General features: G+C 50.9%; 1 protein-coding gene across 1 annotated transcript; it reads right to left on the bottom strand.

Moving 5' to 3' along the window:
- Window positions 1–19,064: 19,064 nt before the first annotated feature.
- LOC144247822 (serine/threonine-protein kinase pim-1-like) lies at window positions 19,065–22,101 on the bottom strand. Its single transcript, XM_077789479.1, has 6 exons — window positions 21,914–22,101; window positions 21,177–21,606; window positions 20,966–21,016; window positions 20,395–20,761; window positions 19,541–19,720; window positions 19,065–19,284 (listed from the first exon to the last, which is right to left on the bottom strand). Exons 1-6 carry the CDS (start codon window positions 22,099–22,101, stop codon window positions 19,178–19,180), a joined length of 1,323 nt encoding a protein of 440 aa, XP_077645605.1. The 3' UTR covers window positions 19,065–19,177.
- Window positions 22,102–23,753: the final 1,652 nt, after the last annotated feature.

The following is a 23,753-nucleotide window of genomic DNA, read 5'->3' as shown; positions in this document are numbered from 1 at the left end:
CTGTCTCTGATGGGTCGTTGACAAACAGCACTGAAAAGTCTCCGGATGTATTTTGCAGGGTTCATGGGTGTCGTTCTCTTCCTCTCGGGCACAAGATCTGGAGAGCTGTGTGGGGCTCTCCTGAGCTCTGGTATTTTCACTTCAGTAAAGAAAAAAACAGAAAACAAATTGTCAAATGGGGAGTAGGAGGAAGCAAGGTAGTTGATGCAAAAGGATGTACCGAGACTGTTGAAACTCTATTTGTTCAGAATTTATAGATCATTACGAATCCAGACAGTAAAGCACTAGGAAGAAACAGACATTAAAAATGTCTTGTGAAGGAGTGGTACTGGAGGTGAGGTATTGATGAAAAACTCTTTCTATGCATGGTGGTTTTCATTTGATTTCTCCAGTTTGTAAGCTCAAGCACTAAGCTATGTCAAGAATGATATGGACAGTGGGATTAAATGCTTCTTTGGCAAGTTTGACAACACCAGAGGCCTGGGATGCCATCCAGAGGGACATGGAGAACTTTGGCAAGTAGGACCCTGGGAACCTCATCAGATTCAAAAAGGCCAAGTGCAAAGTGCTGCATCTTTGGGGTTGGGACATGCCCTATCCCAGCTGGGCATGGGTGCTGGGATGGGATGAGGAGCCTGGGATGAAGGTGGGGAGGACTTGGGGTTGCTGGTGGATGGGAGGCTGGGCATGAGCTGGCAACGTGTGCTGGCAGCCCAGAAAGGCAACCGTGTCCTGGGCTGCATCAGGTGAAGCGTGGCCAGCAGGTCAAGGGAGGGGATATGACACAGCAAGCACTGTTTTGAAACCAGGAACTCCTGCTTAGTGGCTGATGGAGACTTGATGCATATTGGTGAGAAATCCGGGAGCTCTGTCTCTTCCGTCACACACACAGAGACTGACCTTTCTTGACACGCTCCTTCAGTTTTTCAATGTAGCTCAAATTTTTAATGCCTTTCTCCACTTCCTGTTCCTTGGACCATGCCTCTCTGATATTTGTCTGCAAACCTAATTGCACAAACATCAAAGGATTCAATTATTTAGAATACGGTGAACATGCCAGTTGTCGAGTGTAGACACTGCTAATGTTCTGAGAAGTTCAATCCAATGTGGATAGAGAAACTTCCCACAGCATTTAAACAAAAAACCTCCTAAAACTATATCCCTGAATGACTTCTAAAGAAAATTACCTGAAGCCATAAGCAAGCATTAAGATGGAAATTAGGTAAGAGTTCTTCACCCAGAGGGTGATCAGGCATTGGGACAGGCTCCCCACAAGACTGCTCATGGTCCCAAGTCCACTAGAGCTCGGAAAACATTTGGACAAGTTCCACAGGCACCTGGTGGGATTCTTGGGGACAGAGCTGCACTTGCAAATCCTTGTGGATCCCTTCCAAGTCTGATTCTGATTCTCTGATTCTGTGACAAAGCCCAGTCCCTAACTGGTACAGCATGGAGCATGTTGCAAAGGCACCCTGTACCCTAGCAGCAACCAGACCTGTCTCACCTGAGTTTCTCTGTGCCAGCCTAAAGTCAAAGCGGTGCCAAATTCCACAATTGTCTCACTACTGCCAGTCCTCACACCCCAGTTACCGAATGCTAAATATTCCCTTAGGATCTGTGCACACCACCACCAAGAATCACACAAATCATCATTCACATGCGAAACAGAATATCCCCAATGAGAAATGTGAAGTTTAGTTTTGTCTCTGCAAAAAGCCACCATGGCACTAGTTTAAAATGCTCTGCAGTAGGCTAAGGCAGAGCAAGAGCTGCTCTTGCAGTGGCAGGGAAGTCCCTGCAGGCAGGTGCCTGCAGCCACAGCCAGGTGGGAGCCTGCTTTTCTCAGGGCAGCTGGCTGTACCTGGCTCAGCTCACTGCTGCAGGCAGCACCACTGAGTGCCTGTAAGGGGAATGTGCGCCTCGAGTCTGCCTGGAGCCAGGCTCTTTGGGGAAACAGCATTGAGAACAGATTAATAACAAATGGCATCACCTAAGTGCATTGTGCTTTGGGGGAAATGATGGAATCCGTGGGGAAGATGACATCAATATCTTCCTTTCAATTTCCTTGAAAAGAACCCAACACAGTGTTGTGGCAACACTCATGTATTAATGACCGAGAGAAAAAAATTAAATCAAGCAAAGTTTCCCACACTGACCTTATGAAATTCTCTATGCAACATTCTCAAGGTTGCATAGGTTTACCCATTTAAATTTAAAGGATAATGACAGTGCCTAGATACTCCAAAAGCAATACCTTAGCTACCAAGGCTGTGAATTTAGGAGTACTCTAAACCTTGACCTCAATGTTCCAAGTTGCATCCCATCAACCAATATGCCAACAAGGAAGGACTAGCAGGTTTTCACAGGGCAAAAACAAACCAGTGGCTAAGTGCAGTGACAAGAGACTACAAGGTTGACCTGAGGGCATACCAGCTCCAGTTGAGATCTCTGAACACAAGAGATCCCCTGTCCCAAGAATATGCTGCAAAAATGAATTACCAAGTTGAAAATCTTGCAGACATTGAGCAAAATGTGAAAGGCAATCATACCTCCAGCTGGGTTATACAAGTTGACATTCTGCGCACTTCCATTGTGCGATGCCTCGCTGGCATTTGGCTAAAAGGAAAAAGATATTTTCTGTAAAAACTTCAGTCTTCTCTCCTTTACTGCTGATTAACTAGGCCCTTTGTTTTAAACAAGAGCTGTATTTGCAAAGGTTTGCTGTCACATCACTAGAAAGGGCTGCTTTGACACAGTTCTCTCTCTGCAAGCAGCCGGCTACAGAACTGCCCTGAGAGAGCAACCCTCACCTGGCCTCTAACGCAGCCAAGCGTTCAAGTAGCAAGTCACCCTTTCCCATTTCTGGAATTTATAGGCACAGGCTTCCCTTGAAATCAAGCGCCTGAGTACAACTGAACTGGCCAGTGTTCAGCTAACAATCCAGGTGAGAGTGGTTCACAAAAAGATAAGAATTTTGGACGCAACCTGATGCTGGGACTTATTTAGTACTAAGGAAGCACATCTTGGAGTCAGCTCCAAGAAGAATTTAATCTGCATAAGGTGAATTTTGACTCGCAATAGGCATGAAAACCCTCGCTCTTGTCCTCAGCTCTAGATGCAATTCTTTGCAGCTGTGAAATGGAAGCAGTTTATCCTAGGTTAATCAGATAAAACAAAATTTGTGTTGCTTGGCCGATCTCATAATTTAATACAGAATGTATCACATTCTGCGGGAGGTTAAAACTCACTAAAATGTTCATCAGCCTAAGTACATTTTTTAACGAAAACAACTACTGCCATCCAACTGCTTCATTCTGTAGGCAAAATTGTCTGAGATAAAATCTAAAAAGCTATGATAAATGGACTGAAAGATGTGAATTACTTGCCACCAGAAGAAAGACATCAATACCAAAGAGAAGACAGAATATTACTTAATTGAAAAAATTATGTAATTTGGGTCCAATGAAGATTAATTTTTTGTTTGCTAAAAATGCTGAAATTGCTTTGTTTGGAAAACCTTTGAAAATGGTGTGCATGTGGCTGGACTTCTCCACTATGCATCACAGCTGAGAATAAAGAAATTCCTAATACTAAAAAATACAGTTAGAGAGGTTCCTTTATCCCGGCATGTTCGGTGAGTGCAGTGCAAACATGGAGCAATGAGAAATCCATGCATTTTGACCAAGAGCCATGCCCAGAGCATGAATTTCCTGAGTGTCCCAGCATTGAGAACATCTGACTTTCACTGGCACCTCCTCAGTGTCATCCCTGAGAAACACATCCATCAGAGAACTTCCCTCTTCCACTGGCACCTCTTCCGTGTCATCCCTGCGAGTGGCTTCCCCCGGGCAGCTGCCTCAAAGGGGCCCTTGGAGCACCAGTGGGGCCCCAGCCCTGCCCAACAGGTCCCGCGGGGTCGGCAGCACTGACACCAACACCATGGCCAAGCCCCCACCCGCTGGCAGCCCGCAGAGCCCGACACCTGCCCCTCACCTCTTGGTCCTGGCACCTCTGGGTCACCCTGACGGGCACGGCAGTGCTGTCGGGGGCCCTGCGGGACGCAGTGCAGACCGGGGCCCTGGGGAACGCTCTGGATCGTGCCCAGGCCCACAGCTCTGCCATCCTGCTCTGCCTCGGCTGCTCCAGCTCCCACACAGCCACTGGTCCTGCTGGAGAATCTGCAAAATGCAAAATGTTTGTAAGGAAAATGTGCTCTTTGATGTTTGTCCTTTGTGGCTTTCAAGGCTCATCAACAAGAAGGGAGATTATTCCCATGCAACAAGAAGTAGCCAAGGAGTGATGGCCAGGCCTTTGAAAGGCAGGTTACTTCTTGGCTGAATTGCCTTGTTGAGGTGTAGGGCTTGACAGGCTTCAGCTGCCTCAGACACCGGGGAGGTTAGCAAGGCTTGGGAAGAAGGATGTACCACTGATGGTGGGCACAAAGAATGCAGAATTTAGGGGCACAAGGACATTTGGCAGGACCCCCAAGGAAAGGAACAAACTGATAAAGCCAATGCGGAAACTGTGCTGAATCACCTCCTATGAGGTAAAAGACCATTCCAGCAGGGGCAGACCATGGCCATGCGCTCAAGAAACCATTGACATAAAAGAAGGGAGAGACTGAGCATGCAGACTAATGAACATGACAAGTGAGAGGATCATTACCCAACAGCAGACAGAATACTAATTATGAAGAGAACTTGGGAACTTGCAGTCAATGAACACTAATTCCTTTCTTTGCTAAAATGTAGAAATACTAAAGACACTTTACTTCTTGTGGTGCTGGCTTGGTCAATTTGTCCCTGAGCCCCCATTTCTGCACAGAACTGTAAATAATTACCTCCACTCTGTGTGTGGATCAGCCTCTTGACCAACGTGTGCTAGAACCAGCTAAGCTGGACCAACACTCGCTGTCGCTCTGACACCTCCGCTCTCACCGCAGCTGCCGAAGGGTCTGAGCGGTCCTGCTGTGTGCTGGTGACAATGGCCACGTGTCCTTGGAAACGGGGAGTTCCATGTTCCAGGCTGGGCGGGATGTCACTGAGGAGCGGAACGTGACACAGTCGGGGCACAGGGAGTTCAAATGTGCACACGTGGGGAATGCCCTGCCTTATCCCATGACTGACTCAGCTCATTTCCAAGTGCAGAAAGGGCTGCTCTGGCCACACCCGTTGCTGCAGTAGCTTTGCAAACCAGGGCTAATGAAGTGTTTCTGCACAAAAGTGCTGCACTTGGCTCTCTCTGAGCCAAAGGAGCACCTTAACACCCCTAACCAGGGCAGCAAGGTGCAGCCCCCCCAGCACTGGGCCATCCTGTCATGGGCCAGTCAGTCTGTGAGGCTTCCAGCACATGCAAAGTCACTCAAATATCATCTCTTTGACAAAACCCCTTGACCTTTCCTCATTCCAGTCTACTAAAAGGAAACAAGCCAGCAGCATGCCCAGGCCCCCATGTGCTGTGCAGGAGGAGCTGACATGGAAAGGCCCACACTGGGCCTGAGCACAATTACAGGCTGATAATTGTGCTGACTGCAGCTGGCCATTGAAGTTACTGACACATGTAGATAAACCTTTTATACTCAGTTTATGATGGATTTATTGTCATTCTCCCCATGCCCAAGATTATTCCTGATTTAAGTCAGCTGGCACCAAAAATAAGTGTTGTCCAGTCATTACAGGGAGAGAGAAGAAGAGCATGTAGTTGAGAATGTGTTAAATATTACCATCCAAAGCATATTTTCAATGACATCTTGTGTTTGTTTTCAAGACCATGTCTATATCTACCCATGTCTGATCTCCTGGCTGCCCCACTCACAAGGACAGTGCAGTTTGGGGAAAGAAAGGGAGGAAGCAATTTGTCAAACACCAGAGCCCACATCTGTGTCCCTTTTTGGGAGAGGCTGGATGGTGTTGATGATGGATCCCCAGTTATGAACTATTGGAAAAGCCTGTGTATGAATCATTAAAGGAATCATGGAGGGGTTACACTGGACTCCAGAATGCCCACCAGCCCTTCTATATATTTTAAAGGTTATTGATGACAACCCCTGCTCTGGAGTAACCAGATTTGACTGACCCCTCTGCACTGTTCATACATGAGTGCCTTTGCCTTGCACAATAACTCCATCTTTAGCTCAAAGAATGGGAGTAAAGGAAGTAACCCTGTGGTATTTTGAGCCTATTTCTCAAAAGACAACCAAACAATGTACTACAGGAATGGCCAATGCACCTCAGAGCAGGAGCCACTTGAAAATAAATGGGGAAAAAAGTGACAGTTGATGTGCCACACATGGTTATATCTCGTGTAGAACAAAAAGAAGGTCACTGGTTCTCCCTGAGCAGAATCTGAAAATAACAGGTGGTACTCCTGGAGCAAAAGACCTTGAGACCCAGGCCCCTCAAAAACTTTCTTTGTCCTTGCTGCACGTGTGCCTAGAGTGACATGTCGGACACCTTCCTGCCAGTTCAGAATGTGCAGAACTGCACCTAAGTGCTACTTCTGTTCAAAGTTTTCCTGGAGGCAAAAAGGGAGCTGGGACAGGGGCAGAAGGGGGAATGTCCATAAGTCATGGGTTGTCCTGAAGTCCCTTTTGCCAGGCAGATGCCATGGGGGGCTCTCACCCAGAGGAAGAGCCAGGACCCGCAGGGCAGATCCCGTGTCCTGGATCCGGCCAGGACAGGGATAATTTTTGCAGCAGCCAGGAGGAACACGGCCAGGACCTTGGGGTAACTGGATATCACCTGCCACGTGGCAGGGGGAAATGGAAGGGGTTTGTTCTTCCTCCGCCAGTGTGCCGTAAATCGTGGGGTGTGCCCAGTTCTGTATGGTGAACTATCACTGTGACTCGTTCACCTCTTGTACACTCTCCTTTTAGTGTTGTTATTACCATTTGTGGGGTTTTTTTCACTGCTGTTTCTAGTAAATTGTTCTTAGCTCAACCTGTGATCTTTACCTACTTGTGCTCTTCTCTCCTCCTGCCACAGGAATAGTGGAGGGGAAGTCAGTGAGTGGCACATGGTCTGAGCTGTATCAGGGTGAGCACAAAACTGGGGAATACCATTCCTACACTGCAACAATGTGAAAAAATCAATTTCCTAAGATACTTTCCTTGTTTAGTCCTACAGGAAAATTAGCGTGCTGAAAAGCAACTGCTGTAATTGAACTGAAAACCTGCTAGGTAACGTATGTTTTAAAGTACAGATTTAATAAAGTTACACAGAAAGCAAAAATTAAATATTGATAAATAGTCCTTAAAATAGCGTTTTAAGATATTTTAAAATCTATGATGGGAGAAATTTTTGTGATCTTTTCCAGTCCCACAGTGACTAAGACTTCTATAAAGCAAATTACAACTGAATGTTTTCAGCCTCTAAAAATAAGTTAATCAAAGTAGTAGAAAGAGTTACATTTGAGTTGCATTTCCAAAGCAGATGATTGACATTAATGCTTAAGGCTAAAGAAGGGGAAATGAGAGAATCTGTCTATTGAAAAAAATCCACCCGTAATGGAACTGTGCAAATGCATTCTGTTCCTCCCTGAAATGGAAATTCTCATATTCAAAATATCATTGAAAGTTGAGGCCATAATTTCAAGTGATTTAATGGCAATCAGCTGTATTAAATCATTACTGAGCTGGCTTCACAGGTGTCTGAATGAATGACAAACAGAAAATTGATACATTCCTAATCATGTTTTCTTGGATAAGTCAGATTTTCCAGAGGATTCAGAAAATAGGTTTGGGTTTGGTGTTTTCTCCCTCTAAAAAATGGCCAAAAGAGTTCATGCTTTCCCTTAGTTCTGAAGGGTCACTCAGCTAGTATCAAGGGCAAAGATAGCAGATTCAAAAAAGATGTCCTTGATTTTAAGACTTTTCACAGACAAAATACCATGAAAGAAAAAATTAAAATCAATTGAATGCAGACACCACTTTGCTCTCCATTTAACCACAAACCCACACTCTACCCTAACCCTAAACCCACACTCTAACACTAAACTTACACTCTACGCTAACCCTAACCCTTCTCATTAATACAAACACAGAAACACTGACAGCCTTGGTTGGCAGAAAAAGGAAAACTGTAATTTCTCGACAACTCATTGAGAGCAGTCCATGTTAAAGCCCCTGCCCTGGGTTTCACTGCCACTCCCCACCTGTGCCCATCCCTGCAGGGCAGGACCAGTATCAGGAGGACCTGTGGCCAGAGGTGGTGACAGCAGCAGGTCCCTCTGCCCGGGGCAGAAGGCACAGCACCTCTGCTCCTGGCTGGAACAGGGGCTCCTTGCCCAGGGGGACATGGTGTCCCAAAAAGAGGAGGGGCCTCAGCAAGAGGCCAATCCCCCAGCAGCTCTAGCAGGGCTCTGGCAATTCTTTATTCAAAGAAAAAGAAATAAATTGTTATTTCCCTCACACAGTCCCTAGACGCTGGATTCTCTCCCTTCTAATGCCCTTCATCTTTCCCCCGTGCCCCGCTGTGGGTGACATCCCTGTGCTGGAGGGCACAGCCACGGGCCCCTGGAGTCCCAGGGCTATGTCAGCAGTGGTACCTCTTCCCACAGGAAATCCTGCTGCAGCTGCCATACCCTCAGTAGAGCAGATGCCAAAGGCAGAGCAGGCAGCAGGAGCAGCTGGTCTGTCAGAGCACCAGGCCCCTAACCTTCCTATCCAAATATCTGGATACACAGTGACTCCACAACCCGATGTAATCGACTTGGGGGCACTCCCCTCTGATGTTTCAGCCCAGAAAGTAGAAATAATTTCAGTCACTTGAGCTTTGGAATCAAGTAGAGGAAAATTAGTTTTCATTTGAAATTATTCAGAATATGCTTTTGGTATGGTACATGCACATGGGACTTCTGGAAAGAAAAAGACCTTTTGAAATATCAAAGCTCCAATCAAAAACAGAGAACAAATCTTGGGTTCACTTGAAAGTATCCTGAAACCAGAGGAAGTTGCCATCAGGCATTGCAGAGCACACCAAATACATAAGACCAAACTGGAATTGGGGAAACAGCGAAGAGTGCAGAAGACATGTTAGAAAACATGTTAGGAAAAAAAGTTTTCTTATGCTGCAAAATGAAATATAGGTATTAAGAGACTAGTTCCCATATGGAAACTTGTCTCAAGAAAAGGGGGGACTTGATAAGAACCACAGAACAGATTGTCAGCGTTCAGGAACACACATAATCATGGGATATGATTATATGCAGGTGCTTTTAATTGAGAGCTCTGGGAATCAGGGGTACAGACCCAAATCTGACTCCACATGGCTTTTGAACTGACTGTATTTTATATTCTATCATTATATAACTTACATATTAATGATTAACCTTATATTGTTCTATTGTATACATTGACTTTATTCATGCATGAGTTTCTCGTGATCTTTCTGAGGCCCCTGACCACAGTTTCTCATGATTATTCCTACAATTAAAAAGTAATTTTATTTAATTACTGAACAATCATCATATCTAACAATTTTATCATTTATCATGTACTAGCAACACAGGTGCAGTTCTAGCAAGGTGCAAGGCCTACATGTACCTAGGGTATTTTTTTTTTCAGGGCTTACTAAGCTTAATTTTCCTTTTAACCCTAAATCCCCATGATTTTAAAACCCTTTTACTATGACAACCATCAGCAGCACTTGGGGGTGGCACAATTCCAGTGGCACAAACAGTGCCTTGAGGCCACTTCACTCTGTTAGAAATGCCTAATGCAATGGTTGGCACTCGCAATGCAGAGATTAATATTATATGTATGTTAAGGAAAGTTTATTGACTTATAGTTGCGTTATTGTGATTTGTTGTTTAGATGTCCTCTGTTCTCCCCATAGTCCATCTTCCCCAGCCCGTACAGTTGCCAAGAGAGGGCCTCAGTAGTCCAGGCATGAGGAAGGAGGGTGCGTACCTGTGGCTTTGCATAAAACATTTGAGAAAAGGGCGAGCTTGTTACTAGGAAGTGCAGCATGACAACACCTCACCTCCCATCAAGTGACAAGAAAGAAACCTCCACGGATGAACGGCAAAGAAGAGTCGACTGACAGACCTTGGCAGGGGCCAGGGTTGCCTGAGGCAACCCCCAGGGGTACAAAAATGGGAGCAGCCAATTTATAGGTAAGCTCATGGCTGCCGGGGTTGCCAACTCCCAGCATCGCACCGTCCTTTTTTCTTATTCAGTCCTTTGTTGTATTTTGTTAAAGTTTTTAGTAAACCTTTAAAATCCTTAAAAGTGAATGTCGCTTCTCACAACTCAGAGAGTAACATCCTCTGGGAAACCACCTAAGTTCTTTCCTGCAATGTGCTGAGGGCGGCATGGAGAGAAACATCCAGGGCAGGGAGGCTCCAGGGGAAATGCTCAGGACAGCCACAGACTGCACAGAGGGACATTAGAGTGGTGGGTCTGCAGGGAGAAGTCACAGCTGCCTCCCTTCTGAACCACCCTGAGGACCTGGACAGGGCTGTGCCATGCCCTGGGCACTGACCTGGAACTGAGGGATGTGGAAGAGGCTTTGGTGTCAGGGATGTTGAGAAGGCTGGGCAGTGTCACGGTGAGACCTCTCTCAAAGCCCCTGGAAAGGCCAGAGCCATCCCAGAGGGTCCTGGGCACTTGGGAAGGGCAGACATAGAACCAGTCTGCAAACAGGGCAGGGAGGGGATGGGGACAGTCACAGACTGGTCAGGCTCAGCAGGGAAGGGGATGTGGCAAATCCTCCTGCAGCCATTCCACGGACTGGCAGCACAAGGCAGGGACTGCAGAACCCACGTGGCAGGGAAAAGAAGGGGATGTTGTTTGCCCAGACTTGGCAGGGTCTGTGACATGGTCTGCTGGGTCTCCTCAAAGCCAGATTGGAGAGAGATGGGCTGAAGGAATGGAACGTGGCGTGAGTGGGAATTTGGCTGAACAATGAGGGTCAAATGTTGTCCATGGAACAGAGTCCTCCTGGCAGCCACACCCTGGTGACATCCCGCAGTGACCAGCCCTTGACTACAATGGAATATTCATATACTCCCTGTGTCATGGGACAAAATGCACTTCCAAGTCCTTTGTGGATGATGCCAAATTGCTGGAAACCCTTGCGCAGCTGCATCTGGTTAATGCTGCCTGCTAGAGAAAAGCTGAGCAGAACAACACTGGCGGGTTAAATGTGTGCAGCCATCAGGGGCCCAGCAAGCCTCTTTCTCCCTCTCTCTCTGTGATCTCCCAAACTTAAGGCAAAGGAGGCACCCAAGTTTTATAGATGCTCATGGCTGAAAGAAATTAAAAAGCTCAGAGAGTCCACAAAGACCTATAAAGTTTTATTAATTCATTATGCATTTGGCATAGAAACAGGGATGTCAGTCCCTGAGCTATAAAAGGGCATGTCAGTAGGTTTTGTATAAAGACACAAGAGGAAAGGTGAAAAGGAAGAGAGACACAGACAGGAGAGACACAGAGATGTGAATCAGAGGGGCAGAGAGAAAGGAAATTAGAGAGAGAGGAGATCCTCAGTCCTGGTTCCAGCATTGATCCAGCCAATGGGATGTCCAGGGTGCTGGGGCACAAATGTGCCTGGGCTTGGTGGGAGGACCTCTTCACTGATCACTTTTCCCTGCCCTGGCAATAAGTGTCTCACTTTTGGTGCAAATGACTTATCACGTGCAGTTTGTTCTGCTGAACCTTTCTGGAAATGGCTCAGAGGCTTTGGGGGTCTTTGGTGGTCTTGATCCCCCCACAGTCCATGCTCACTTCTCATACCTGCACTTGGGCCATGTCCTGCATATGCCCAGGAGCCAGAGCAAGGATGTTTGTCCTGGAAAAGTTCTGCCTTTATCTGCATGGCCCCTTCTGCAGCCACAGCCTGTTCTTCCTCACAGTGTGTTATTGCCAAGAAGACTTGGCTGTCCTTACCAATCCTTGGTTGGTCCCACAGCCATCCAGTTTTCGATGTCTGGGACACACAAACCAGGTCCTGATCTTCTGGGCTTCTACACCCTCCTCAGCAAGGGCCTCAAAAAGCAAAGGCCACAGGTGGAAGCAAAGAAACAACAAATGAAATCAATCCCCTATTGCTGATTCCCATCAGCAGACAATGTCCAGCCACCTCCTGGCAGGAAAGGATCAAGAACATGTACTTTGTGTTTTGTGTGAGAAATGTCTTGGTAGAAAACATCCACAGCCCTCCCTGCCAGCCCTATCCCCTTCCTTTCCCTCAGTTTATTGCTGACCGTGACATTGCATGGAATGGGAGATCCCTTGGGTCAGTCCAGCCCAGCTGTCCCCTCCCTGTGCCCTCGGGAACACTTGCCCACCCCCACCCATTGGCTGGGGGGACTGCAGACATGGCCTGGGCATGGCAGGGGCAGGGCAGGGCTGGATATGGCAGGGCAGGGCCCGGGGGCAGCGAGATGGGAGTGTGCAGCCTGCAGGGACACAGCAGAGCTGTGGGACAGCGCAGGACAAGCTGTGCTGGACATGGCCAAGGGCCCTGGCAAGGCTGGCAGTGGCCAGGAGAAGCCAAGCCTTGGTGCCCTGGGGCCCAGCAGCGTCTTGCCACCAAGGGCTGTGAGGAGGAGACACCTTGTCCTGAGGCACTGGGGCCTCCTGGCACAGCCCCAGCCAGGCTGGGCACTGCCATCCCTTGTCCTGCCCTCAGCACCCCTCCATGTGCCAGTGCTCCCGGCAGAGCCCTGAGCAAGCGGGCAGGGACAGGATCTGCCTTCCCTGGGCTGGGGCTCAGGCCTTGGCCTTTCTGCTGCCTCCAGCCAGCCCAGGCTCTGCTCAGCAGCTGAGCTGCCCACACAGAGCCTTTGCCTCCCTGCACTCCTGGCCTGGGCAGCCTTGGGCAGCAATGGCCCTGGGCCCTCCTTCATGCTCCCAGGGACTGCAGCTTCTTCCAAGGACTTGGGCTTTGCCTTGGAGTCCCTGAGAGCTTTGTGCAACCATGGCCTCCAATTATCTGCTGGAATTAGTCCCTGGAGATTCTTTGTCAGTAACAACACTCAATGGGGCTCAATAATGCTTGAAGGTGCTGCAGTTCTTTTAAGGTACTTCCCTTTTTCCTTCCCACACTGAGTCTCTGAGAGGTTTGTGCCATCCTGGCCTCCAATTCTCTCCTCCAACGAGTCCATGAGGGGTCTGTGTTGTGGATGGACCTCAGGGGACCCATTCATGCTTTGAGACACTTTGGGTTTTCCCTCAGACTTTGACTCCTGGTTAGGTTGGTGCAATCTCCTCTCAGGCCCTGAGCTCCCAGGGCTCAGCTCTAAATGCACCACGGGGCTCACTGGGATCAAGCAAGTCCTGACAAACCATGGCTCTGCCCTGATTTCCCTCTGCTCTAGTGCAGTCCATTAGGAAGGTTTCCTACAATACTGATGGAAAACTATTTGCAAGAGCTTCCAAAAAATCCACATTCCTCTTTGAAGAGTATATTTTATGATTGTTCTATTTAGAACAGAGGTGGCTGCAGGATTTAGCGACTGATATTGGCCCAGGGACTCTCCTGAGGATGTCTGGCCTAGGCAGAGAAGCTGTGCCTTGAGGTCTGAGGCAGTGTGGACAACCTTGCTCCACATAGCCCAAGCCCGTCCTGTCTCTGCTCAGTCACCTGGGACCTGCTGTGCATGGAGAAATGGCTGCACTCAGGCAAAGAGGGGTGTTCTTCTTTTACTTTTTGAAGCAATCTAAAATTCCTAAGCTTCCCCATTTAAAACAGACACACTCCTCGAGTGTGTGCAAGCCCTAGGTACCTCAAGGAGGTTCCCCTTCCCCAAGGCAGAGCCCTGCAAGGAATGCTGTAGTCACACAGGAAGTTCTGCAATGAACACAAATCCAGAGTTGGCTCAGGGCAGAATGAGAGCAACTCCTGAAGGACAGACCAGCTTTGCACTCCTTGCAGCTCAAAGCTCCCAGTGGGTCCTTGGGAGGTGTGTGAGTGATTCAGGAGTGAGGGAAGGGAAATGCAGAGAGCCCTGGAAGTGCTTCTGTGCAGACAGACTGTGGGGAAGGGCACCGCACACCTGCCCTGGGCTGGCTGTGAGGGTGGATCATCATCCCAACCTGCACTGGCCATTGCAAGGGACTGCTGCCATGGACACTGCACCGACCCCACTGTGCCAGCCCATTGCTCAGGGCTGCTGTCACTGCCCAGAGCCAGAGGGGAGCCCTTGCTGTGGGTTTGTGCCGTGGCCGCCTGCCCTGTGCCGCGCGGGCCGGTCAGGTGCCGCGGAACCAGCAGCAAACACCAGGGCCAGGGCCAAGGCCGGGTCAGGCAGACAGAAAGGGGCAGTGCTGGGCACTGTTTGCATGGCAGCCCTCACTGGGACACCACACCTGGGTCACCTGGCCTGGCAGGTGCCATGGAAACCCCTGGCAGGGACTGATGGCACAGACCCTGGCACTGAGACGCTGCTGGGCCGGGTGCTGAGCACAGGGCTGGGCACACAGAGATGCTTTTGCTCTTGCTCAGCTCCCACTGAGCCAAAGCCTGGCCTGACCCTCCTCTGGCCACGCTGGAGAGGGGCTGGGGCTGTGGGAGAGCTTGGGAGGGGACACAGCCAGGACAGGTGGCCCCCACTGACCCCGGGGATACCCCAGACCATAGGGCATCACGCTCAGGGTATAAAGTGGGGGGAACAAGGAGGAAGGGGGGACATTTGGAGTGATGGCTTTTCTCTTCCCAGGTAACACTTAGGCTGGAGGGGGCCCTGTTTCACCAGTGGGCAGGGTCAGCACCAAAGACACAGACACCAACTGAAGGAATTGTGTCATTTATATCATGCACAGCTGCAAAGAATTACAAAAGGATAAGCTCAGCAAAGCACATCATCATTAGCAAAGCATTACAAAAAAGCTCAGCAATGCATCCAGTCATTGTTACCAGAGATTGCCTTGAGTGATTAAGGAAAGATCCATCACCAGTTAGCCTCAGGCTTTACCATCATCCACAGCCACACATCAGCTGGGGGAAGCCAAGGACTGGAGAGCCACTCCCAGACACTGGGAATTCCTGCAGGTGCCTCCACCTCTGCAGCCAATGAAGCTCCAACCCCAAAGCTGTGAGAGGACACAGCTTTTACAATGTTTAACAAACAAGCTGACATCACTGCTAGTGTGAGAACATCTGCTTTCATTCTCCTGACTGCTTTCTCCCAAAGCCTGGCCAGGGCTGAAGGAGGAACCAAGGGAGTTGACTTTGATCCTTCACCCCCAAACAAGGCCAGATGGGGCCTTGTCTGTTTCTAAATACAGAAAGATAAATCCATGTTTTATCAAGGAACACATACATGGATCATGTTGTTAATCATGCTTCGTTAATGAGTGGATACAAATACAACATTTGCTTGGAAGGTTCATCTAGAGGTGAGCTTTGCCTCAGGGCCTGTTCAGGCCTTGATCACCACAACCTGTTCAGGCCTTGGTACTTTGATTGGTCCTGAGACCTACAATCAACTACAACCTTCGTAACAATTCTTTCAGTAACACAGCTTAGATTTAGGTATTAGGCATAAAGGCATCTTCTCTTGTTCTACAATTAAGTGCAGTTTAAGTTCATTACTCAGAACTATTCACGTTCCTTTTAAAACATGCCTAAATTGTTGCTATTCTCTCTTATTTACCAAATGCCTCTCTTTTCTTGATACTGTCTCTTTTAAGGAAGGTCTCAATACTCCACTTCCCAGCACAAAGTGTCCCAGCAACTCACCAAGTGCACACACTGCAATGATGACAGGCCCTGCCATGAATGCATTTCACAGCAACCTCCAATTTGGCAGCCATGAAGCCAATCCCACCCAGAAGAATTTTCTTCGTTCTGCCACTCTTCTACTGCTCTTTCTGCCAAGGTGATTCCTGACTGTTGGCCTTCAAACCCATCACTGCTAGCAGTGCAACATCCCTGTCCCCTGATAGCCCAGGTTCCTCCTTGGCCAGCAAGAAGATAATCCAAGGCCATGCGGTTCTCTGAAGTCCACATTTGTGTTTGTTGGAGCTCATAGGATGTGCTATTGGACATTTTAACAGTACCATTTGCTACCTCTTCTAATAATCCATTCAGCTCATTCATGTCAACTCCACGGGACAGGGCAGTGCACATGGGGCGCAGGGTGAACCAGAATCTTTTGCTTTCTGAAACCCAAGGCACTCTTTGGGTGGAAAATGTTCTCTGGGCCCTAAGTCTTCTCTGTGCTTGTTGCTGAAGGAGCCTGAATGGTGGCCCTGCAGCTGGGAGTGGTGTGACACTGACACTGACCAGCTGCAGCACCCCAAGTTCTACTGACATTGGCAGTGATGCTAAAGCACAGAAATCTTCTGACACTGTAGCCTCTAGAACTATAACAGGGTTGGGTTTCTCCTGACGGGAAATCTGAGTGAATCCTGTCACACTGATCATTGTATTCCTGTGTCCCACAGCAGAGTTTTCTGTAACTGTCCCTTCACTGACTCTGTTACAAGGCAGAGCCCATTGACAGAGTTCTGGCCACCCCACAGGGTGAGCCCTCCAAGGGAACCCCATTCCTCCCAGCTTCAGCTGAGAACATACCCAGCAATTAGTGACACTGAGTGCTTTGGCTACCTTGGTCTTTACATTTTCAAAACATTTTTGATGACTGATCCCTTGGAGAAACTCTGGAGGTGTTTTGGCAAACAAAGGTTCTGGCTGACTATCAAGGTACAAATTACAGACATCTGTAGTACTGTAGTGACACCGTTCTTCATTCTTTTAGCCCAATCTCATTCAAGTTAGGAACAATAATTCTGTTGTCCATGGAGCTGGCACCTTTTTAATTCCAGAATAATGCCCACAAGGTCCTTTAGTGTTCAGTTTTACCATGTTGTCTGTGGGTAACAAGGCTTGGTGGGGCCCTTTCCCCTTTGGCTGGAAGAGGGCCAGGACCTCTATTTGGAGAAAAAATAGGAAAAAGAAAAGAACAATTAGATGAATTGTAAAAGATACAAATAAAATCCAAGTGTTAGTGAAACAACTTCTGTAACTTTGCATTAAGAGGTAAATGATCTTTTTAAAAAGAGAACTATTTACATTGTAAAAAGAGAGTTATTTACATTGTAAATGTGTGATGGCATGGATCCATCTTACTGACCTCAGCAGCCTTTTTTAAAGTTTTTGGGGCTTGTTTCCAACATTGTTATTTTAAATTGTGGTCAAAGCAATAGGAAATTGATTGGGGCCCTTCCAACTCCAGACAGGACTGGGAATCTAAACTCTGTCAAACCCCAAATCCTTTAGAAGATGACCTTCCTTCTCACTCTGGGAATGAGCTGCACATTCCCTCTGAAATTGTCAGGGGTTTCTTACGGATGAAAAATCCCACTTACGGCCTTTTGCTCTGGTTTGGAAGTGGGAAGGGCAACTCTCCATCCATCAGCTCCAGACTGCACTGCCTCAGGAACACGGCTCACTTGCCAGCTTTGGCCACTCATGGCACTTCTAGAGGAGGAAGAGAGTGCAACTGCACAATTCCAGCCAAAAAGCAATGAAGAATGAATAGTGGAGATCCAGGCATTCCTGCGGAGATTCAGGGGTTCAGCTGGGACGGTGGAGAGTCTGGGTCCTTGCCAATTGAATGTGTGACCCCAGCTGCAATCTCCTGGCCTGCAGGAGAGTCTCACTCACCTGCCAAAGGAGAAAGCTCAGGCACTGTGCTCAAACGGGCTCATCTGATGCAAAGCTGTCATAGCAATGTGAGGGCAGAGCCAGCCCAGCTGTGCCCAGGGCAGAGCCCAGCAGAGGCCTGGCAGAGCCCAGAGCAGCCTCAGCACCCGCAGAGCCCGGCTGCAAGGAGAGAAACCAGAAACCACCCGTCAGCTGAAGGCTCCTGTCCCCTTGTCCCAGCTGCCCACAGAGCCCAGGCCATGCTGGCTGTGCCCAGAGCCGTGCCCAGAGCTGCCCATCACTGCTGCCTTTGGGAGCAGAGCAGGAGGGCAGGACATTCCCAGCCTGCAGCCAGCCACAGCACACCCAGCCCTCAGCAGCTGCCCAGAGCAGGAGACTCCTTGTGCTTGTTGCCATCTCCCAAAAGCTCTGATCCCACCATACCAAGCAGGCCGGGACTCACCTCTCGCCATCCTCCGCTGGGAGAAAAGCTGGTCCCAAATGATGTCCTCAGCCTTCTCCAAGGGCACGGCCCATCCACGCTGCAGCTGCTCCCAAGCACTTCCCAATCCCAACTGGACCTTACAATGAACGCTTCCTCGAGAAAAACAAACAACAAATTGTTGAAAAGTGATTAGAGACAAGGGGAAGCAAGAAAAAAACTCTTATCTCTGTCAGGGGTCTGAGGAAGGCCCAACCCCCACATGCTAGGGAAAATCCCACCCATGGGGGAGAGAAGCCCACACTTTCTTTCTTCCCTCCTGCACTGCCTCCCAAAATAACAATGATCCCAAAGTAAACAAGGGATGTGGAGCAGCCCAAGCCATTCCTTGCCTGCAAAGCAAAGCAGCCCCTGCACAGGTTCTGGAGTCCCACCTCTGCTCCCACCATGGGGGTTTGTTTGTGTCGGGCTGGCTGCCCCAGCCCCAGCCTCAGCCCAGTCCATGCTGGGTGGTGGGGGCTGTTAGCAGGGCCAGGAGCAAACTCCCATTTTGTATCCACCACAACCCATGCCCCCAGCCCTGCCAAAAAACAGCTGGGCAGCCGACTGAAGTTGCTTCTGCCCCAGCACAGGGGGAACCTTTTGTTCCCAGCCAGTCTGAGCAATGCCCAAATCTGGGAGCATTTCCCCGGCTGTGGACTCATCTGCAAATCCGCTGTGGAGCCTGGCTTTGGAGAAGGTGCCAAAAGTTCATCATCTTCAGCTGCCAGTGTCCAAGTTGAGGAAGAGGTTGTCATCCTTGATGTTGTCCTCGCTGTCTCCAGCAGCCCCACCTGGTACAGCTTCTCCAGGGGCTCCTTCTCCTTCCCTGGGGGTCAAGACCAGGCTGTCAGGGCTCTGCCCAGGGCCCCAGCTGTCAGGCAACTGGGACAAGCAAAACCACCTTGGATGGCAGCCACCAGTGCTGGGCAGAGCAGCTCAGCTCCAGCACAAGGGCTGCGTGTTCCCACCAAACAACCCCAGTGCATTGATACAGGCAGGGAAAAAAGTCTGGGTTTCCTTGCTTCTGATTGCCAGGGCATGTGTGGAGCTGTAACTTACCAGGGCCCTGCAGCAAAGTGTGCATGAGGCTCTCTCCCTTCATCTATGACAGGTGACTATCCTGTATCCAAGGTTCACAGAACAGGTCTTCTAAGGAAGGTCTGTCCAAGAAGTGCATGGATAAACACCACCTGATAAGTTCTTGGCACGCTGGGCAGAAAAACCAGAAACCACCAGTCAGCTAGAGAAGGCTCCTGTCTGCTTTGCCCCACTCTTCCCATGCCCAGGCCATGCTGCTTCTGTGCTCCCAGCTGGGCTTAACTTTCCCATCAATTCCCTGTTGTGGAGGAGAGCAGGAGAGCAGGACATGTGCCACCTCCTCAGCGGCTGCCAGAGCGAGATGCTCACGAGCCCGCTGCTGTCTCCCAGCACTGGTATTCCCCCGTGGCCAGAGATGAGGATCCACCTGGAGAGAGCCGCTGTGGCAGCGAGAGCTGATGGTCCCAGCTGATCTTCCGGCCCCTCCTGAAAGGGTGCTGCCCGCAGACCATCTGGTGCAGCAGGATGCCCAGGGACCAGATCGTTGCTGCCTCGCCATGGTACCAGCCCAAGCGGGTCCATTCTGGGGGGCTGTATGACAGTGTTCCTGTGGAATACAAATGGAGTTCATCAGGGGGATGCTGCTGCTTCCAGAGCTTGGCCCCAGCATCCCTGGGCGTGCAGGGGCTGCCCCAGTGACACACGAGGTGACTGCTGCACTCTCGCCAGCACCTGGGATTGTGTACAAACTCAGGGCTGGACAAGAAGCCACTGGTTTTGGAAGAGGGCAGCAGAAGCCCCAGCAAGGCCTGACCATGACATGTAAAGCAAAAACCTACTCAGGGGTGGGGGAAAAAACAGGTCCTTATCCTCCCTGCCTGCAGTGCCCCAAAGATATTATGAAGGCAATATTTTATGTTTTCATAAAATATTATGGAAACAAGGTGAGTGGAGCAGTCCAAGCCCTTCCTCTCACCTGCACACCAAACTGGCTGGTGCACTGGTCCTGGCCCCCTCCTCTGCTACCCCCACCCACGGGTGCTTTTGTCAGTCTGGCTGCTGCTGCTCCAACCCCAGCCCCAGGCAGAGTGGTGGGTGAAGGCTGCCAGCAGGGCTGGAAGATGCCTCCCCACCCAGCCCCACTCAAAAGCAGCTCAGGTAAAGACTCAGTACTCTGACTGGCAGCAAAAGGGATAATCCCCACTGCCACACCCAGCTTGGCCTGTGAGATGTTGGGCCATGAGATGGTGGGACCAGGAGCACACCCCTGCCCGGGCTCACCTGCAAAGTCAGTGTAGGCTGTGTCCTGCAGGTAGGTGCCACAGCCAAAGTCGATCAATTTTGCCTGGCCAGTGGCCAGGTCAACCAGGATGTTCTCTGGTTTTATATCACGGTGCAGGACCCCGCGGCTGGTGCAGTGCCGCACGGCCTCCAGCACCTGGCGGAACAGCTCCCGTGCCACCTCTTCAGACAGGAACCTCCGTGCCCGAATGAAATGCAGGAGGTCCTGAGACCGCTCCGGCCGCTCCAGCACCATCACGATGCTGTTGGGGAGCTCAAACCACTCCAGCAGCTGGACCACACCAGGGAAGCCGGTGGACACCTTGTCCAGCAGGACGATCTCCAGGGGTGCGCTGGTGCCGTCGGGCTGCGGGAGGACCACGGTGCCACCAGTGGGACTGATGTCGTGCCAGGGCAGGGGAACCCCTCAGCCAGCCCGGGATGCTCTGCGCCCTGCGCTGGCCCCACGCCCGCTCCCCATCGAGGCGTCCTGGTGGCTTCCCCCATGCCGGGCCTCGCCTCATCCCCGCCCGGCACGGCCCGGCTCTTCCCGCTGGCCCCGCTCACTCACCAGCTCGCCCCAGCGCCGGACGCGGTTCCGTGGCACCCTTTTGATGGCCACCTGCAAGCCAAAGGCAGCAGCGGGCTGAGCTCGCCGCCCGCCCTGCCGAGCCCCATCCTCCTGCTTCCTTCTCCGCTGCCTCCTCCTTCCTCCTCCTTCTCTTCCTTCCCTATCCTCCTCCTCCTCCTCCTCCGTGCCCGCCGCCGGCCCCGCCGCTCACCGGGGCGCCGTCCGAGAGCCGCGTGGCTGCGAACACTCTGCCGAAGCCGCCGCGCCCCAGCAGCGAACCCACTCGGTACCGCTCCTGCAGGGCCTCCTGCGCCTTCCCTGCGGGCGGGACGCGGCTGTCAGCGCTCGGCCCGGGGCCAGCAGCGGCCCCCGAGCGCCCCCCGAGCGCCTCGGGCCGGCCATCCCCAGGCCTTCGGTCTCGGCAACGGGACACGGGAGGCTCGGGGCCGGCGGCCGCGCTGCCGAGCGGCGGAGCTCGGGCCGGGGAAGCCGCAGCGGGGGCGGCGGGAGCGGCCGTGCCGCGTGTGTCCTCCGCGGGGCCCGGGAGGCGCCGGCGCCGGGGCCGGACCCTGCGGCGGGGCCGGGGCCGGGCTCGGGCCAGGCGGAGCCAAAGGGCGACGATGCCGGCCCAGCCCCAGGCACTGATGCCCGCCCGGCAGCGCCACCGCCAGCACGGCCAGAGCCGGGCGGAGGCGAGACCGCGGCGGGGCGGGCGGGGCCGGGGCAGCCCCGCCCGGGGCCGGGGGCGGGCAGGGGGCATGGCCCGGCCCGGCATGGGGAGAAGGAGGCGGGGAGAGGAGAGGGACACCGGGGAAGGACACCGAGGGGAAGGTGTCCGACAGCGGGAGAGGGAGAAGAGAAAGAGAAAGAAGAGAAAAACTGCTTTTGCTGCCGCTGCTGCCGCCGCTGCTGCCGCCGCCGCCGCTGCTGCCTCTGCAACTGAAGCACCGAGGCCGTTTGTCCGCGTGTCCGTTCCCCGCTCGCCCCACGAGCCCCACGGCCGAGCCCCGCGCGCCCCGGGGACAGCCCCTTCGTCTGTCCAGACACGGGAACTTTGCAGTGTGGAGCCCAGATCCAGAGTCCTGACTCCTGCACACTGGCAGAGGAATCCCCTCTGCTGTGTCGCTGCTGTGCATTGTCCTTGCCGAGGCTCAAACACCCTTGGGGCACATTCCCTTGCTGTAGGATTCCTACCTGACCCAAGCACTGCACTGATGTCTCCAGCGTTGCTTTCCAGTAAAAACAGGGGAAGGCAAACTGCGTGTAGCTCATGGTATTTTACATTGCTAAGTGACCCATCTTAGAGGTGAGATCCATTTGGAATTCATGGCATGGAGAAGTCGTGCAACATGGAAAAGGAGAGCATAGAAATAAAGAGGAAAACATCTTAGATACTTTCTTTCATTTTCATTGCACTTCTGCAAAGCTGTTCCACTTCTCCAGGAATCTTCTCCTGTCTGCTCTTGACAAGAACCTCTCATGGAGAACCAGGTCGAGCTTCTGTCCCAAGATTTGCCACCTGCTCCAGCTTCTCTTGGCTTTCCACACTGCACTGTGTATGCAGCACAACTTTTGCAGCAAAGCAGGCCAAGTGTTTGGAGAACTTGACATGTCCTTTCTTTTCCTGGGGGGCTGGGGAGTTGTGCCACTGGTGAAGTGGCACAATTGTGACTGTTTAGGGCAAATTTTGTGAGGAAACCTCCAAAAGGAGTCCGTCTACAAATCAAGTTCAAGCGGCCCTTCTCCCTACTAATTCAGGAGAAGACTTCCCTGGAGAAAAGTGGAAAAAACCAGTTTATTTAACAAGTATAGTATTCACAAGCATGAATAATATGAAATAAACCCCCTCAGAGTTCTGAAGAGGTGGCAATTCAGAAAGTCCTTTTTGTGGGTTGTAGTTGGATCACTCGGTCTCTTCTCAGTCCCTCTGGCACTGGAATGCAGGGTCCCAGACCTCGGGTGGGCCACAGGTCTGAGCTGCCAGTGTTTTTCTGGGTTTTCAGTCCAGAGCAGGTTTAAACAGTTCGAAGAAAAAGGAAATCTGTGATGGTTATTAAATTGTTCAAATGTTCAACTCCTGTTTGTTGGCAAGAAACCTTTCTGTGCCTCTGAGTGTCACCATCCCTGAGCCCAAAGGACACAAACCTGATGAGTTGTGGTTTCCACTGCAGGGGCACTTGGACCTTGGCTCTGCACAGGAGAGCTCTTCATCCACTTTCTCTTTTTTCCTCCCTTTGGGCATGGAGGGAGCTCCTGACTTCAGCACATGACTCATGTGTGGAAAGAGCAAATCTGGGCAGAATCGGGGCAGGGAGGGTTTGGGGGGACCTTGGGATCTGTGCTGGGTACAGAAAGTGTTTTCCATTGCTCTGAGACTGGCTACTGTGCAAAGTGGATTTAATAGCCAGCAGAGGAATGACTTCTGCATCTGATGGAGCTGTGTCTTCCCTTGGCTTTGTTGGCTGACAAGAATTGAACATCCCTCTGTGTCTTCAGGCAGCTCTTACTCCAAGGAAAGCAGGTGGGGGTTGGAGCCAAGGAGCTGAAACCTGCAGGTGCAGCCTGGGCTGGAGGGAGCTCAGATTTGCACAAGGCTGCTCTGAGTGCCAGGGCTTGGATGGGGGAAATGGTGGGGTGGGGGTAGGGACAGAGTCTGATGGATTGTCAGCCATCAAGGGTCTTGATTTTCATATCTATTCCAACTGCATGAGGACTTAAAACTTAAATCAAATTATTCCCAGAGGCTTGACTTGTTCAAGTGTTCTGAATGTTAATGAGCTTTGGGGCA

The sequence above is a fragment of the Lonchura striata genome, chromosome 34 (assembly GCF_046129695.1).
Source record: "Lonchura striata isolate bLonStr1 chromosome 34, bLonStr1.mat, whole genome shotgun sequence".
Classification (NCBI taxonomy): Eukaryota; Metazoa; Chordata; class Aves; order Passeriformes; family Estrildidae; genus Lonchura; species Lonchura striata.
Note: the sequence above shows the minus strand (reverse complement) of the source record. Positions and strands in the feature narration are given on the sequence as shown.

What these genes read in the sequence shown, in the direction of transcription:
- LOC144247822 (XM_077789479.1), bottom strand. Translation starts at nt 22,101, where the DNA reads ATGCACAGCAGCGACACAGCAGAGGGGATTCCTCTGCCAGTGTGCAGG. An exon ending in GGCTCTCGGACGGCGCCCCG is followed by an intron (nt 21,017 to 21,176) that starts GTGAGCGGCGGG and finishes TTTGGCTTGCAG; the next exon opens with GTGGCCATCAAAAGGGTGCC. An exon ending in GCCACAGCGGCTCTCTCCAG is followed by an intron (nt 19,285 to 19,540) that starts GTGGATCCTCAT and finishes TTTTCTGCCCAG; the next exon opens with CGTGCCAAGAACTTATCAGG.